The sequence below is a fragment of the Pseudophryne corroboree genome, chromosome 9, assembly GCF_028390025.1.
Source record: "Pseudophryne corroboree isolate aPseCor3 chromosome 9, aPseCor3.hap2, whole genome shotgun sequence".
Classification (NCBI taxonomy): Eukaryota; Metazoa; Chordata; class Amphibia; order Anura; family Myobatrachidae; genus Pseudophryne; species Pseudophryne corroboree.
In genome coordinates, this window is record NC_086452.1 from 382,820,680 (window position 1) to 382,837,287 (window position 16,608).

Below are 16,608 nucleotides of genomic sequence, written 5' to 3' on the forward strand. Positions count from 1 at the left end.
GCCTGGTGCCATACCTACCCGCGGGCCACAGAGTCCTACAGGTGGAAAATGTTGTGGTTTAAGGTCACCGTCAGATGAATAGATGCCGTGTGCATGTGCACAGCATCTATTCACAGGGGTAAGGTGGCCTTGGGGCAAGCCCAGCACCATTGTAAATGGCAAATTGGGGACATGTCACAAGGACAAAGCCCTTCTCTGACTGTCCTTTTCAGGAGCGAATCCCTACCACACCTCAGGTGCCTGCCCTGGTCTGCCAGGAACACTATAGGTTTATGAGAATACGTGTAGGCCTCCTATAATGGTCATTTGTCCAAGACTTGAACCCTGAAGAGCTTTGAGCGAAAGGTTTATCGTTCCCAATCGTAGTCCACGTGGATCGTAAAGTATGAAAAAGTTTAAAAAATGAAAAATTGTGAAAAACTCATGTCGACCTTTTGTCCATGTCGACATAAGGTGTGTCGACCAATTGATGTCGACCTGGAGTCCGGATACCCATCCAATCAGTGCTGCAGATACTTTTGCAGTGAGAGACAAGACATTCAGCACAAATGTTATGCATAACTTGGCTGGATATGACAGGTAATGTATGTGATACTCCAGAGCTCCTCAGCAACCAAGACATTAATGCTTAGAGGTAATTGTGCTGACAGACACCAAATAGAGAAAACAGATAACTAAAGATATAAAGCACTTCAAGAACACAAAGCGAGCAGGATATGCAAATAGTTTTTGATGTACTACTGAATCAGTAATGGTTAATTTATGGGTGTCAGCTGAACTTTAGAATGAGAGATTTCCTCTACAGAAGCAAAACTGGCACAAGAAGATAACAGAGACTGTTGACTCAGCATAACTACTGTGACTGGGTACAGTAGTTTCTGGGATGCACATAACAGCTGAGGCTCCTAATTTATCGGTCACATTATTATACCAAGTGGAAGAAGACTGACACAGAAATATCCAAAGTGTATACGCTACAACTGTATGTAATCAGCTGGACTAACACTGCAGACATGGAAGCCGGGTTTACTACAACCAAATTACTTTAATTTACTAGCTTCTGCATGCCTTCCAGTATCTGTTACTGAATACATTGGTCCTTATTTACGAAGAGCCACAGGCATATTTTTAAAGCAGCAACCGTTTACAAGGCTTTTAAATATGGGTGCCTACTTGGTTGCAGGTGTCATTGTGGGGGTGTTAGAGTACGTACGTTTTCCGTACAATGGGGGAACATTGCCTGGCAATCACAAGTGATCACCAGGCAGTAAGTACTAAGGGGTCCCAACTAAGGGGATTTGAAAGAGGTGACCCACTCTTTCTAAAATAATCACAAGTGATCACCGGGCAATAAGTACTAAGGGGCGCCAACATATGAAAGATGTGACCCCCCCCTTTCTGAAATAGGTGTTCCTTACTAATTAGCAGCCAGGTTATGGACGATCAAACTCCATGCCTGAACTACATTATTTTTCTGTAGTGAAGGGATTAATATCTGTCCATCAGTGTGATATAAAAGCCTTTATGTGGGAAAACTATTTGAAAGAGGGGACTCAACCTCCCATCATTCTACGTGGTATGATGGGGGAGATAAACTGACTTACCCAATAATTGTCATTCTTTTTTATTAACAGAGCAACTGGCGGCACTGAAAAAATAAGAATTTACTCACCGGTAATTCTATTTCTCGTAGTCCGTAGTGGATGCTGGGTACTCCGTAAGGACCATGGGGTATAGACGGGCTCCGCAGGAGACTGGGCACTCTTAAAAGAAAGATTAGGTACTATATCTGGTGTGCACTGGCTCCTCCCTCTATGCCCCTCCTCCAGACCTCAGTTAGGGAAACTGTGCCCGGAAGAGCTGACATTACTAGGAAAGGATTTGGAATCCAGGGTAAGACTCATATCAGCCACACCAATCACACTGTACAACTCGTGATAACTATACCCAGTTAACAGTATGAACAATAACTGAGCCTTTCTCAACAGATGGCTCATACAATAACCCTTTAGTTAAGCACTTGGGACGGGCTCCCAGCATCCACTACGGACTACGAGAAATAGAATTACCGGTGAGTAAATTCTTATTTTCTCTGACGTCCTAGTGGATGCTGGGTACTCCATAAGGACCATGGGGATTATACTAAAGCTCCCAAACGGGTGGGAGAGTGCGGATGACTCTGCAGCACCGAATGAGCAAACTCAAGGTCCTCCTCAGCCAGGGTATCAAACTTGTAGAATTTTGCAAAAGTGTTTGAACCCGAACAAGTAGCAGCTCGGCAAAGTTGTAAAGCCGAGACCCCTCGGGCAGCCGCCCAAGAAGAGCCCACCTTCCTCGTGGAATGGGCTTTTACTGATTTAGAAAGCGGCAGTCCAGCCGCAGAATGTGCAAGCTGAATGGTGCTACAGATCCAGCGAGCAATAGTCTGCTTTGAAGCACGAGCACCCAGCTTGTTGGGTGCATGCAGGATAAATAGCGAGTCAGTTTTTCTGACTCTAGCCGTCCTGGAAACATAAAGCTTCAGGGCCCGGACTACGTCCAGCAACTTGGAATCCTCCAAGTCCCTAGTAGCCGCAGGCACCACAATAGGTTGGTTCAAATGAAACGATGATACCACCTTAGGGAGAAATTGGGGACGAGTCCTCCATTCTGCCCTTTCCATATGGAAGATCAGATATGGGCTTTTACATGACAAAGCCGCCAATTCTGACACACGCCTAGTCCAAGCTAAGGCCAAAAGGATGACCACTTTCCACGTGAGATATTTTAGCTCCACGGTCTTAAGTGGTTCAAACCAGTGGGATTTTAGGAATCCAACACACGTTAAGATCCCAAAGTGCCACTGGAGGCACAAAAGGGGCTGAATATGCAGCACCCCTGTAACAACGTCCGAACTTCAGGCAGTGAAGCCAGTTCTTTTTGAGAGAAAAAGGGATAGGGCCAAAATCTTGGCCTTTATGGATCCTAATTTTAGGCCCATAGTCACTCCTGACTGTAGGAAGTGCAGGAATCGACCCCCCTGGAATTCCTCTGTAGGGCCTTCCCGGCCACACACCAAGCAACCTATTTTCGCCATATACAGTGAAAAAGTCTTGCTGTCACGTCTTTCCTAGCCTTTATCAGCGTAGGAATAACTGCATCCGGAATGCCCTTTTCCGCTAGGATCCGGCGTTCAACCGCCAAGCCGTCCAACGCAGCCGCGGTAAGTCTTGGATCAGACAGGGTCCCTGTTGCAACATGTCCTGACTGAGAGGCAGAGGCCATGGGTCCTCTGAGAGCATTTCTTGCAGTTCCGGGTACCGAGTCCTTCTTGGCCAATCCGGAGCAAAGAATATTGTTCACACTCCTCCGTTTATTACAATTCTCAGCCCTTGGGTCAGAGAGGAAGAGGAGGGAATAAATAGACCGACTGGAACACCCACGGTGTTACTAGTGCGACCACAGCTATCGCCTGAGAGTCCCTTGACCCAGCGTAAAACCTTTTTTATTTTTTTATTGAGGTGGGATGCCATGTAGTCCACCTGAGGCAGTTTCCATCAATTTGCAAAACTGCGTGAAGACTTCCTGATGAAGTCACCACTTTCCCGGGTGGAGGTCGTGTCCACTCCCGGAATGAACACTGCTGACAGTGCGCTTACTTGATTCTCCGCCCAGCGAAGAATTCTGGTGGTTCTACCCTCGCCACCCTGCTCCTTGTGCCGCCCTGGCGGTTTACATGAGCCCCTGCGGTCTGACTGGATCAGAACCGGTTGGTCGCGAAGCAGGAACTCCGCTTGACTTAGGGCGTTGTATATGGCCCTTAGTTCCAGGATATTGATGTGAAGGCAAGTCCGTTGGCTTGACCACAAACCTTGGAATTTTCTTCCCTGTGTAACTGCCCCCCACCCTCGGAGGCTTGCATCCGTGGTCACCAGGACCCAGGCCTGAATGCCGAATCTGCGGCCCTACAGAAGGTGAGCACTCCGCAGCCACCACAGGAGAGACACCCTGGCTCTGGGGGATAGGGTGATTAACCGATGCATTTGAAGATGTAATCCGGACCACTTGTCCAGTAAGTTCCATTGTCCTTGCATGGAACCAGCCGAAGGGGATGGCCTCGTATGATGCCATCATCCTTCCCAGGACTCGAGTGCAGTGATGCACTGACACCTGTTTTGGTTTTCAATGGATTCCTGACCAGTGTCATGAGCTCCTGAGCTCTCTCTATCGGGAGATAAACCCTCTTCTGGTCTGTGTCTAGGATCATGCCTAGGCGAGGCAGATGAGCTGTAGGAACCAACTGCGACTTTGGAATATATAGAATCCAGTCGTGCTGCCGTTTCACTTCCAGAGAAGGTGATACGCTGTCCAGCAACTGCTCTCTTGATCTCGCTTTTATGAGATCATCCAAGTATGTGATAATAGTGACACCTTGCTTCCGCAGGAGCACCATCATATCCGCCATTACCTTGGTGAAATTGGTAATGACAATCCCGTACCGCAATTTTTGAGGTGGATAAATGGGGACACGAAGGTATGCATCCCTTATGTCCCGATTCATTTCAGGCATGCAATGACCGCTCTTAGCAATTCCATCTTGAACCTGAACCTTTTCAGGTATATGTTTAGGGATTTTAATTCAATATGGGTCTAACCGAACCGTCTGGTTTCGGGATTATAACATGGTCGAATAATAACACCCTCTTGTTGAAGGAGGGGACCCATGACCACCACCTGTTGAAGATACAATTTACGAATTGCAGTTAACACTGGCTCCCTCTCTTGGGGGGAAGCCCGCCGGGTCCTCGGTGAGGGGGCATCTTCTCACAGTCCAGCCTGTATCCCTGCGATACAATTTCTATTGCCCAGGGATCTAACAGGGAGTGAACCCACTTGTGGCTGAACTTACGAAGGCATGTCCCCACCGGGCCTAGCTCCGCCTGTGGAGCCCCAGCGACATGCAGTAGATTTTTGTAGAGGTCGGGGAGGACTTCTGTTACTGGGGACTAGCTGTGTACAGCTTCTTTCCTCTGCCCCCGGCTCTGACAAGAAAGGACGCACCTCAGACTTTCTTGTTTCTTTATTCGAAAAGCTGCATTTAATAATGTTGTGCTTTCCTAGGCTGTGCAGGAATATAAGGCAAAATATCAGAATTACCAGCTATAACTGTGGAGACCAGGCCCGAGAACCTTTCTCCACACAATCCTCAGCCTTCCATATGCCTCTTAAGTCGGCATCATCTGTCCAATGTATATTCTACAGGACACGTCAAGCAGAAATCGACATAGCTTTTGTCTCTAGGACCCAGTATACTCATGTCCCTTTGGGCATGCTTTATAATTATATATCTATCACTTAAGACAGCATCTTAAAATATTTATATGCATACTAGGGTCTCAATCTCTGCTGATAAGGTACCTGTCCACGCTGCCACAGCGCTATAAACCTGTGCCGACACAATCGCCGGTCTGGGTAGTGTACTAGAATGTGCACGCTATCTGCAGGATCCCTGAGAATAGCTAGTGCAAACAGGACACCCAAGGGGAAGATTCTCAACACATCCTGGCCCTAGTGGGGAAAGGATACAGCCTGAAAATTCTCTTGTGGGAAGCTGCCGTCTCTTGTCTGGAGATTCCCGCTCTTTTTCCTCATGAGAGGAGGGAAATTTACCTCAGCATTCTTCCCCTTAACATGTGTACTCTCGTGTCAGGGACAGATGAGTCATCAGTGATATGCAAATCATCTTTTATTCCAATAATCATATATTGAATATCTTTTAGCCCTCTTGGCTGTAACTTTGCATTATCGTAGTCGACAGTGGAGTTAAACTCCGTGTCGATACTTTGTTATTTTGGATAGTGAACATAGAGAGACTCTGAAGGACTCTGTGACATAGGGACAGACCAGGGTAGATTTCCTTTCTGTTCCCTAACCTTTTGTGCAATAATTTTACCTCAGCACTTACACATATCCAAACAGGTGTCGGCGTTGTTGACGGAGACACCCTCCCACACACTTATCCGCTCTATCACCTCCTTAGAGGAGCCTTTTACCTCAGACATGTCGTCACACGCGTACCGACACACCACACACACAGGGGATGCTCTATTTGAAGACAGTTCCCCCACCAGGCCCTTTGGAGAGACAGAGAGAGAGTATGCCAGCACACACCACAGCGCTATATAATACAGGGATGTACACTATACTGAGTGATTTTTCCCCTATAGCAGCTTATATACACAGTTTTGCGCCTAAATTTATGTGCCCCCCCTCTCTTTTTTACCCTTTGTGTACCAGGATACTGCAGGGGAGAGCCTGGGGAGCTTCCTTCCAGCTGAGCTGTGAAGAGAAAATGGCGCCGGTGTGCTGAGGAAGAAGGCCCGGCCCCCTCAGCGGCGGGCTTCTGTCCTTTTATGTACTTTAATGGCGGGGGTTAATGCACATATACAGTTTATCAGACTGTATTATGTGCTTTTCGCCAAGTAAGGTAATCTAATTGCTGCCCAGGGCGCCCCCCCCCCCCAGCGCCCTGCACCCATCAGTGACCGGAGTGTGTGGTGTGCTAAGGGAGCAATGGCGCACAGCTGCAGTGCTGTGCGCTACCTTAATGAAGACCGGAGTCTTCAGCCGCCGATTTTCAACTTCTCTTCGTTCTTCTGGCTCTGCAAGGGGGACGGCGGCGCGGCTCCGGGACCGGACGACTGAGGACTGGGCCTGTGTTCGATCCCTCTGGAGCTAATGGTGTCCAGTAGCCTGAGAAGCCCAAGCTAGCTGCAAGCAGGTAGGTTCGCTTCTCTCCCCTCAGTCCCACGTTGCAGTGAGTCTGTTGCCAGCAGATCTCACTGAAAATAAAAAACCTAACAAATACTTTCTTTTCTAGGAAGCTCAGGAGAGCCCCTAGGGTGCATCCAGCTCTTGCCGGGCACAGATACTAACTGAGGTCTGGAGGAGGGGCATAGAGGGAGGAGCCAGTGCACACCAGATATAGTACCTAATCTTTCTTTTAAGAGTGCCCAGTCTCCTGCGGAGCCCGTCTATACCCCATGGTCCTTACGGAGTACCCAGCATCCACTAGGACGTCAGAGAAATGATGGTTACAGTGACTGCAAGGAGTCCACATCAGTTGTCTGTTTTTAGTGGGGACAAGGTAATTTATTGTTTTTTTCTTTATTTGGAGGGAGGGGGTTTCACTACCCACCACCACAGAGGACCAGTAGGGCAGTCTAGCTGTATAAGTAGAGGATGAGCCCCATTTCTCCTCCACAGTGAAGGGGTTAATGTTAAACGAAAGCTTCAAATCCATGTAACAAAACAATTCCAATGTGCTTTAAGATGCGTGATTACTTTACGCCATAAATGACGCTAAGCCGTATTTATTTATTTATTACCAGTTATTTATATAGTGCACACATATTCCGCAGCGCTTTACAGAGACTATGGGGTATATTTAATTAAGGTCGAAACTGCCGTCTTGTTGAAAAGATGGCAGTTTTTGACTTTTTCAGGTCGAAGGGGTTCCGACCTATTCAGTCCCCAGCTTTTTTATTCAAAAAGTCGGGGAATTCGACTTGTCAAATAGTATGTGAATCGGCGGTATAGCTGCCGTTTAACATGCTTCTGAGGGAAACGGGGCCAAATTCCACAGGTTTTGGCCCCGTTTCCGACCATCTCAGTCCGACTTAAAAAAAAGTCGAACTGAGATGAGGGACCTGAGAGGAGGTGGGAGAGAGCCACGGGCAGACGGGGGACAGCAGCGCTACAGCACAGCGCTGTAGGAGGATGTGGCACAGCCGCCGCTCACGGCAGCGTCCACCCGGCTCCAGCAAGAGAGGTCCCGCTTGCTGGAGCTGGGTGGACGCTGCCGTGAGGTCTTTTTTAAAGTCGAATTGAGATGGGCATTGAATAGCCCTTGTTGGATTCATTCCGATAAATGCGTGTCGGAATAAATCCGACCTCAATTGAATAGACCACTATTTGGCCATTCACATCAGTCCCTGCCTCAGTGGAGCTTACAGTCTATATTCCCTACTGCATGTACACACACACACACACATACACACACACTGGAGTTTAGTTTGTTGGGAGCCAATTAACCTACCAGTATATTTTTGGATTGCGGGAGGAAACCCACGCCAGTACGGGGAGAATATACAAACTCCACACAGTTAGGGCCATGGTGGGAATTGAACCCATGACCTCAGTGCTGTGAGGCAGTAATGCTAACCATTACACTATCCATACTGCCCAATATTTTAAGAGAAAAATATTTTTTTTAAATAATAAAACTGGGTGGTCAGAGGTTGAACTTTGTTGTGATGTCTACTCTTTCGTACAGTGTGTCACCTGATGTTTTTGAGGCTCTTACGCACTTCGAATTTGAGAAGGGATAGCCAGAGAGCAGAGATGTAGATGTACTTCTTCTTTTAGAAGGAATATCGTTAGAGTGGAGATGTACCTGTAGATGTCCTTCTAGTTTGAGAAGTGGACTCCCCAGACCAGAGTTGTAGAACTTCTAGTATGAGAAAGTGTCTTTTCGTATGACCGATGGTAGCAATTCTAGTTTGAGGAAGTGTCTCCTTAGGGTAGAGACATTGGTTCACTTTTAGTTTGAGGAGGCATCTGCTCACATCAGAGTTGTAGATCCCCTTTAGTTCGAGGAGGTGTCTACTGAGAGTGGAGAAACTGGTACAAGTCTAGTTTGAGAAGGCATTTCCTTAGAGTTGAGATGTAGGTGCACATCTAGCTTGACAAGGTATTTTCTCAGACAAGAGCCGTAGGTGCCCTTTAAGTTTGAGGAGGTGACACTTGAGAGTGGAAACTAACATTGGCACATGTCTAGTTGGGGTGGTATTTCCTGAGAGTGGAGATGAAGATGCACGTCTAGTCTGAGGACACATTTAATCACACCAGAGCTGTATGTGCCCTTCCAGCTTGTGGAGGTGTCTCCTCAGATGAACACTGCTATATCTCCTATTATGTAGGCGCGCTTCAAGAGGTATCGCTTGAGAATGGAGGCATGCACTTTCAACTATACTTGGCAGGACCAAAGAAAAAAGGAAGGGTAAACTTATCTGGCGCTACTGATTAAATGAAAAATTAATTAATAATTAAATTAAAAAAGCTCAACACATAGCAACATAAAGCAACGGTGGCCTTAATGACTGTGATATGATTTAAATTACCAGAAGGGAAGAATTGACATAAGCAGTTCAACAACAGCATATACAATGTGAGTCCCGGGCTCCCACAGTTCTTATGACAACGCTGGATCAGCCTATCTGGGTTTCCCCTGTCACGCTGGCAACCAAGTTTCAATGTCCCCGCTTCCAACGCATTTCCACCCCTGCACTGGGGTCTTTTTCAAGGAATTCTGGGCTGTATGTGTAAAGCAATCCTCCTGGGTTTTTAAATGGAGTTCTATCCAACCCAAATCCCGCCCCTACAGCTGGTGGTAATCTAGAAAACTAGATACAGCCCAGAATTCCATGAAAAAGACCCCAGTGCAGGGGTGGAAACGTGTTGGAAGCGGGGACACTGAAACTTGGTTCCCAGCGTGACGGTGACAGGTGAAACCCAGATAGGCTGATCCAGCGTTGCGATAAGAACTGTGGGAGCCCGGGACTCACATTGTATATGCTGTTGGTGAACTGCTTATGTCAGTTCTTCCCTTCTGGTAATTTCATTCATATCACAGTCATTAAGGCCACCATTGCTTTATGTTGTTATGTGTGGAGCTTTTATATGTGATTTTTTTTTATGTGACTTTTATATCTTAACATGCATTAAAAAAACTGTACTTCACTATACAAAATGTCATTTGCTTTTGGGGTGAATACGGATTTGATCGTTGATACATAAGAAATAACATTGGCGGATCTGGTGTATGAGACATAATTTAATCAGTAGCGCCAGATAAGTTTACCCTTCCTTTTTTCTTTGTACATTTATGTTTTGGTGGAGGTGACGGGGAATCCTCCCATTAGGGTATTATTGTCCGGCTGCACACTGTCTATAAGCGCACCTACCGTGATCACATCTCTATTATTTGCACATACTTGGCAGGACCGTCTACAGACAAATCTGAGGTGGTTTGTTGTGTCCATCCAGTGTATTTCATCAAGGAGGTCCATTGTTTTTATTTCTGTATTCATTCTGTGTTTACCTGTATTTATATGATCAGGCAGAAACATTTGTTTGTGTTGCCCTGGGATATGATCTGATCTTTAGCAACAAATTAATCTACTGTAGAAAGTAGATGTGTCAAATCGCTGAGCATCCAAATGAAAGAAATCCTCATGATTATATAAATGAATGGCTTAAAATCACATAAAGGAGAAAGACAGAGGATGGGGGAAAGTAAAGGTACTGTAGCACACAAAAAAAAAATCTTACCCAAGGTACAGAATGTGATTTTATTTCTAGCAATTTATGACCTATTAATAGTAAACACTCCACTGTGTTGTTTTCAGCCTCACCTTTCCAAACGCCTCCTCTCACTCTTCTTCACGCATTTCATCAGGCAGCACACCAAAAAAGCCATTGACATCAGCAGGATGATGGCGCAGCTCACGATGGAAGCGATGACGGCCACTTTAAATCCAAATGTATCATATTTTGATAAAGCTAAAAAACAGAATATAAATTAGGTCCATGTAGTTACAATTGAAAAGCCGTTTAATCATTAAGCCATTGTTTAACTTCCTACATTATTTAAATGGTAGAGCCTTGGTGTAGCCATTAGTGTGAAAAATGAAGATAAAATCTGGATGCCATTCAAAGTAGATATTATCCATAAGGCAGCTTGACCCTATTTGTATATCACTAATGTTCACGGCTACCTAGTGACAGATATTTATTAGAAACAACATGCCAAATAGCCTTGGGTGACAACGTACATGTATACAGTGTATTGAGGTCTCAGAAAATCTTATATTGCATTTAGATGCTGTTAAAATGTGAGATGTATAGGAGACCACAACCAGAGGGTAAAAAAAACAACGAAAATTCATGTGCAATTGGAGAAAAGCAATGCACAAATACAATTATTATTGATAGATATTACAGATGGGTATAAGTATGCAATATGAATGCAAGTAATGCAAAAGCACCTTTATTTTACAAATACATATTTATGACACTTTAATTATACTGCAAAACAGTTACTCTGACTTTCCATTCAGTTAAAGAATAGAGTGGAATGCAGTATTTTCTGATACATCTGTCACAAATAGCTACGGTCCCATTACAAGGCATTTACTGGCTCATATAGGGGAAAAGCCTAAAATGAGACTGTTGCAGATGTGTCCTTTGTTACCGTTGCGTCAGTCGCGCCGAAAAGCCCCGGGTGTCTTTTATGCTCAAACTGTGCGATTTCTTTGCATAATTAAAACACATAGAGGCGACAAAATTACAGTGCTAGCGTACACTGATCAATCTGGTGTGCAACATTTATATATCTGTGTGCGGCTGAGTCTAAATCGGTGTATTAAGGGCCCAGATGTGAGAAGCTGTGGCTTTTCCTGATGTCAGGTTCCATTGTACTTCATCTGTGACTTTGTACGTGTATAAAACCAATTCCTGTGCGGTCAAAGTCGCAGCCCAGCGTCCCTGGTACACAGTGAGCAGCATTTTGTTGTGTCTTCAACGCGAAGAAGACGCAAATGTAAAAGGAATATGGTACGCTACTCCTCTTGGAGCATCTAAGTAGCATCAGGCATCTCGAGCCATATGGCAGGGACGTGCGGTGAGGTAAATGGCTCAGGAGGCACTGGCTAGTACCATATTCTTTGAATTTTTCATATAATGTACTTCACATAGTCAAAACTCTGGCGTATACTGTAGAATGACAGGAAAGGCTCTGCCTCAACTTACCGCACGTCACTGGTGTATGGACACTCAGAAAGTGCGGACACATCTATATGTTTGCTGTAACATCATTGAGCATGCCCATGTTCATGAATATATCAATATGTGCAAATTGTTTCTGTACATTAGGTATCTGCAAGCCTGTCACATAGGGGGGTATTTATCAAAGCTTGGAGAGAGATACAATTGTGAGAGATAAACTACCAGCCAATCACTGTAATTTTTTAAACAAAGAGGTCTATTTACTAAGCCTTGGATGGAAATAAAGTGGTCGGAGATAAAGTAACAGCCAATCAGCTCCTACTGTAACTGCCATTTTTCAAACCCAGCCTGTGACATGGCAGTTAGGTGCTGATTGGCTGGTACTTTATCTCCGCCCACCTTACCTCCTTCCAAGGCTTAGTGAATAGACCCCAAAGTCTGTAAAATGTGAACAGAAGCTGATTGGCTGGCACTTTATCTCTCACAATTTTATCTATCTTCGACCTTTGATAAATACCCCTTAGATTTCTATACATACAGAGACAGAGAAGCACCACTCCCATATGCAGCTTTTTGACAAAAGTTCACTTTCTCCAAGGAAAAACACAGACAGCATTCTGGGCGGAAATAAATACTGCATAAAAAACATACAGGGTGAGGAAAAAAACTCCCAGATTTTAAAGATTAACAAAAAAGGCATGGTAAATGCTATTCAACATTTTAGTACATACTCTAAAAGTGCATGGAATACAGTTTATTTCAGTTGGTTTTGAATAAGATATCCTCCGGACGGTAGCCTTCATTCGTGATAAACATTTGTAGTCGATTTCTGACGTTTCGTATCAGTTAACTGGTCATTTCCAGCATTATCGCTGCAATTCCTGACGAAGCTCACATTCATTGGTCTGGCTACGTTAACAAGCAGAATTTCATACCCTCCAACATCGTAGAACAAGAAATCTGTACATTTTAGGAAAAGGGGGCATGGCCACGGTTATCATGGCGCTGCCATAAGAGTCTATAGTAACAGGCAGATACAGAATCTGGTACAAAGCCCCTTTTGGCAGGTACAGACAATAAAAAAACAGTACTGTATCGGCCAAAAAGGTACAGTTGGAGGGTATGGAATTTTAGTTAGTGGGCAGAAAACAATCCTCATCAGCTTCATGAAAGGCTTCTACACAGCCAACGGGGCCATCTGACAGCTGAGGTCTACAAACATCCACCAAGAACCATTAATGAACTGAAGACTGCTATACGCCAAGAAATGACCATATCATATTCAAAAACAATTGAAAATAAACTGTAATATATGCACTTTTAGATTATGTGCTATTATTTTGAATAGCGTTTACCATGCCTTTTTTGTTAAAATCTGGGAGTTTTTTTGCATCGCACTGTACATGCTTTTATGTGTGTTCATGCCCAGTAGTAGATTTAGTTGGTTTTTAAAATAGACCAATGAATAAATCGTGAATTAACATTTTCTGATTTAATAGTACTGTACACAAACACTAGCTGTATATAATGATAGCTGTTTCTTGCAGTTGAACACAAAATATTTTTTTTCTGAACCGTTTGCCCGTGTGGCGCAATGCAGCCCGTCCACTACAAATACCAGAGTAAAAATCACCAATTTTACAGAAATAGCATACAGTTCAAAAGAAAGGGGTGGTATCTGTCTATGTACAGAGCGCAAAAATTAATTAAATGGAATACATCCCTTTTGTTATCGAGGAAACGACATATCCTTCGTATTGGCAACTTAGGGATTTCTCTGATTTGTTCTTCCTCCTCTCGTAGAACCATACGGTATCCCCGATGTTCATAGAAAACAAAATCAAAGGAAAAGATGTGTAGAACAATTTTGCACCAGTTTGATTATTTCCACAACTCAGGAAAAATGAAAGGGCGTACCCCACTCACACAGAAACAAGTGAGTGGAAACCCATAAAGGTATCTTTCAATTGGATAAATCTCTTTAAAGTATTGGAGCCTAGATCTGGAAAGCGTACCCAAAACTCACAGTGGTGAAATGATGATAAATCACATAAAGGTATCTTTTAAGAACTTTGAATCTGTCAGATGCGTACCCCAACTTACACAATTTGCAGTTGGAACATATACATAAAGGTATCTTTTGGATTTTCTACCATCAAAGAAATGCATACACCAACTCACTGAATATGTAGATATTAGACTCCTATCACGGTATCTTTATCCACGGTCACAGGAAGTTTATTCAACACAGGATACACGATAAAAAACAGGAAAAGATTCCTCTTTGTTTGATTAAAACAGAGGATTTATTTTCCAAATACATCCAAAAAAACAAAACATTCTTTCTTCTTAAAAATATGATAAGCAACAGAATAAAAATAGCAGAATAAAAGTGGATCCAATTCTGGTCGTCCAAAACTACTCACAGTACCATTTGTTCAACGCGTTTCGGTCTTTAACAGGACCTTTATCAAAAACTGTCTGTACTGTGGGGAGTCTGGATATTTATAGTACAGACATCCAATCAGTGAGCAGCAGGAAATCGCATCATTAATTAGTTGCATAATTTCATTTCTTTAAAATGTGATCAAATTAAATGGATATTAAAACAGATTGAACCTGCATTATATTAAACTCGTTTAAAAGTATACCACATAAAATATGAGGCCCCAAAAGCCCTATTTGGGCCATGATTACATAAACCACTGAGAATTATGGGGGATGTAGGCCATAGAGCTAAGCTCCAATGCCCATATAAGGAATTCCGCCGGAAATTGTACATGCAAATGATTACACAGAAGTCACCAATATTATGAAAAATTAAATAGTGAGTAGACTAGACAGAGAGCCTTTGCATGCCTAAACTACACAGTTAGTATAGCAAACATTATAGTCCTCGGTTTCGTCCGCGATCAAGTGGTGTCGCTAAGACTTCTGGGGGATGTAGTTCTTCTACAGGACTCCAATGCCCTTGTAAGGAGATCCGCCGGAAGTTGAATAGCGGTACTGATTTGTGTCCTCCGTTTATCCCATAGACTCAGTTCCACATCATTGCAATGACCGGAAGTGACGTCGCGCAAATTCTTCTTCTCTTTTAGAGGAATCATGGGATATGTAGTTCGATGACACAGCTACATGGACTTCTATGTAGTTAATTTCTCCTGACAACGGAGTTTTCATTCACAGATGCCAAACTAATAATTGAACAAAGTGATGTTATTATTCATATTGAACAGATAGATGTTAGGACAAAAATAAAACAAAGTGAATAAACATATATTATTCATATTGAGCGAATAGATGTTATTCTCAATTGGTCACACACACTGTTTTACAAAAAAAAAAGGAATATTTTTTTTTTTTTATAGGAACCATTTAAGTTCAAAATCACAGTTTAAACCGTGGGGATTCAAAGTCCCATAGGTGAAGATATATTGCATCTCAGATTTCGCAAGCTGTGAAGCCAGATCTTTATTACGTTTATTTCCTTGGACTTGTTTGATACCATAAAACCCTGTCACATCAGTAATATTACAATTATGTTTAGACTGAAAGTGAGCGGAAAGCGAATGGGTGGATAGTCCCTTTTTTATATTTCTGACATGCTCACCAAGGCGAACTTTTAGTGGTCTACTAGTACGCCCTATATAGAATAGGTTGCAACTACACTTGATAGCATAGACTACATTTTTGCTATCGCATGTTACAAAATCTTTAATAATGTGATTTTTTCCATTTATTTCAATACTCTCGATTTTGTTTTTACCTTCGCTTTTGATGGATCTGCATCCAATGCAGTTTCCACATCTATAGAAACCTTTCGAGGTTATTCTAGATGTGGTTTTAGTAGAGGGCAACATACTGGAAACTAACTTATTTTTGAGGTTTGGGGCTTTTCGATAGATATGAATGGGTTTAAAGGGAACTAAAGATCCAATGACCGGGTCCTTCCTTACCAGGTCCCAATGCTTTCTCAAAATATTTTCTATTTCCCTATGTTGTTGGTTAAATTCCGTAATGAATGCCCATTCATATGCATGATTTTTGTCCTTCTTATTTTTTCCGGCTCTTATATCTAGCAAATCTCTACGGTCAGTGGTTTTAGCTTCCATTAAAGCCCTCTCCACCGTATTCTTTTTGTATCCGCATGCAGTAAATTTTTCACTCATTTCCTTTGCCTGGGACTCGAAAACATCAAGTTCCGTGCAATTTCTTTTTATCCTTTTCAGTTGGCTCATTGGAATTGAATCCAGCCAGTTGTTATGATGGCAGCTACTCGCTGATATATATGATCCTGAATCAGTGGGTTTTGAATAGGTTTTTGTGTGTAATTGATCCTCTTTCACATAAACTGTTATATCCAAAAAATGTATGGTCTCTGTACTTTTTTCAAACGTCAAAACGATATTTTTATCATTTGTGTTTAATAAAGTACAGAAAGTATCAAGCATAGCGACATCCCCCCTCCAGAGGAAAAATATGTCGTCTATGCAGCGGACGTAGGACACCAGATTCGCTCCATATGGATTGTTAGACCAGATCGTATTTAATTCCCACAATCCTAGGAACAGATTGGCATAACTAGGAGCGAATCTGGTGCCCATAGCCGTTCCAGTTTTTTGAATGAAAAACTGATCCTGAAACAGAAAAAAATTATTGTTAAGTATAAATCTTATACCTTCTATCATCATCTCCTTGAGGTCCTTAGTGTAGTCTGACCCCTCAAGGAAATGAGTGATCGCCTCTACACCATCATCATGATTGATGATGGTGTAGAGGGAA

The 16,608-nt window shown here is 43.3% G+C and overlaps 1 protein-coding gene across 1 annotated transcript in view; it reads right to left on the bottom strand.

Moving 5' to 3' along the window:
• SUSD3 (sushi domain containing 3) overlaps window positions 1-16,608 on the bottom strand; it is a 391,377-nt gene that overhangs the window by 104,665 nt on the left and 270,104 nt on the right. Inside the window, exon 3 of the mRNA XM_063940799.1 lies at window positions 10,455-10,602. Coding sequence (XP_063796869.1) covers window positions 10,455-10,602 — 148 coding nt within the window. The remainder of the gene's footprint in view (window positions 1-10,454; window positions 10,603-16,608) is intronic.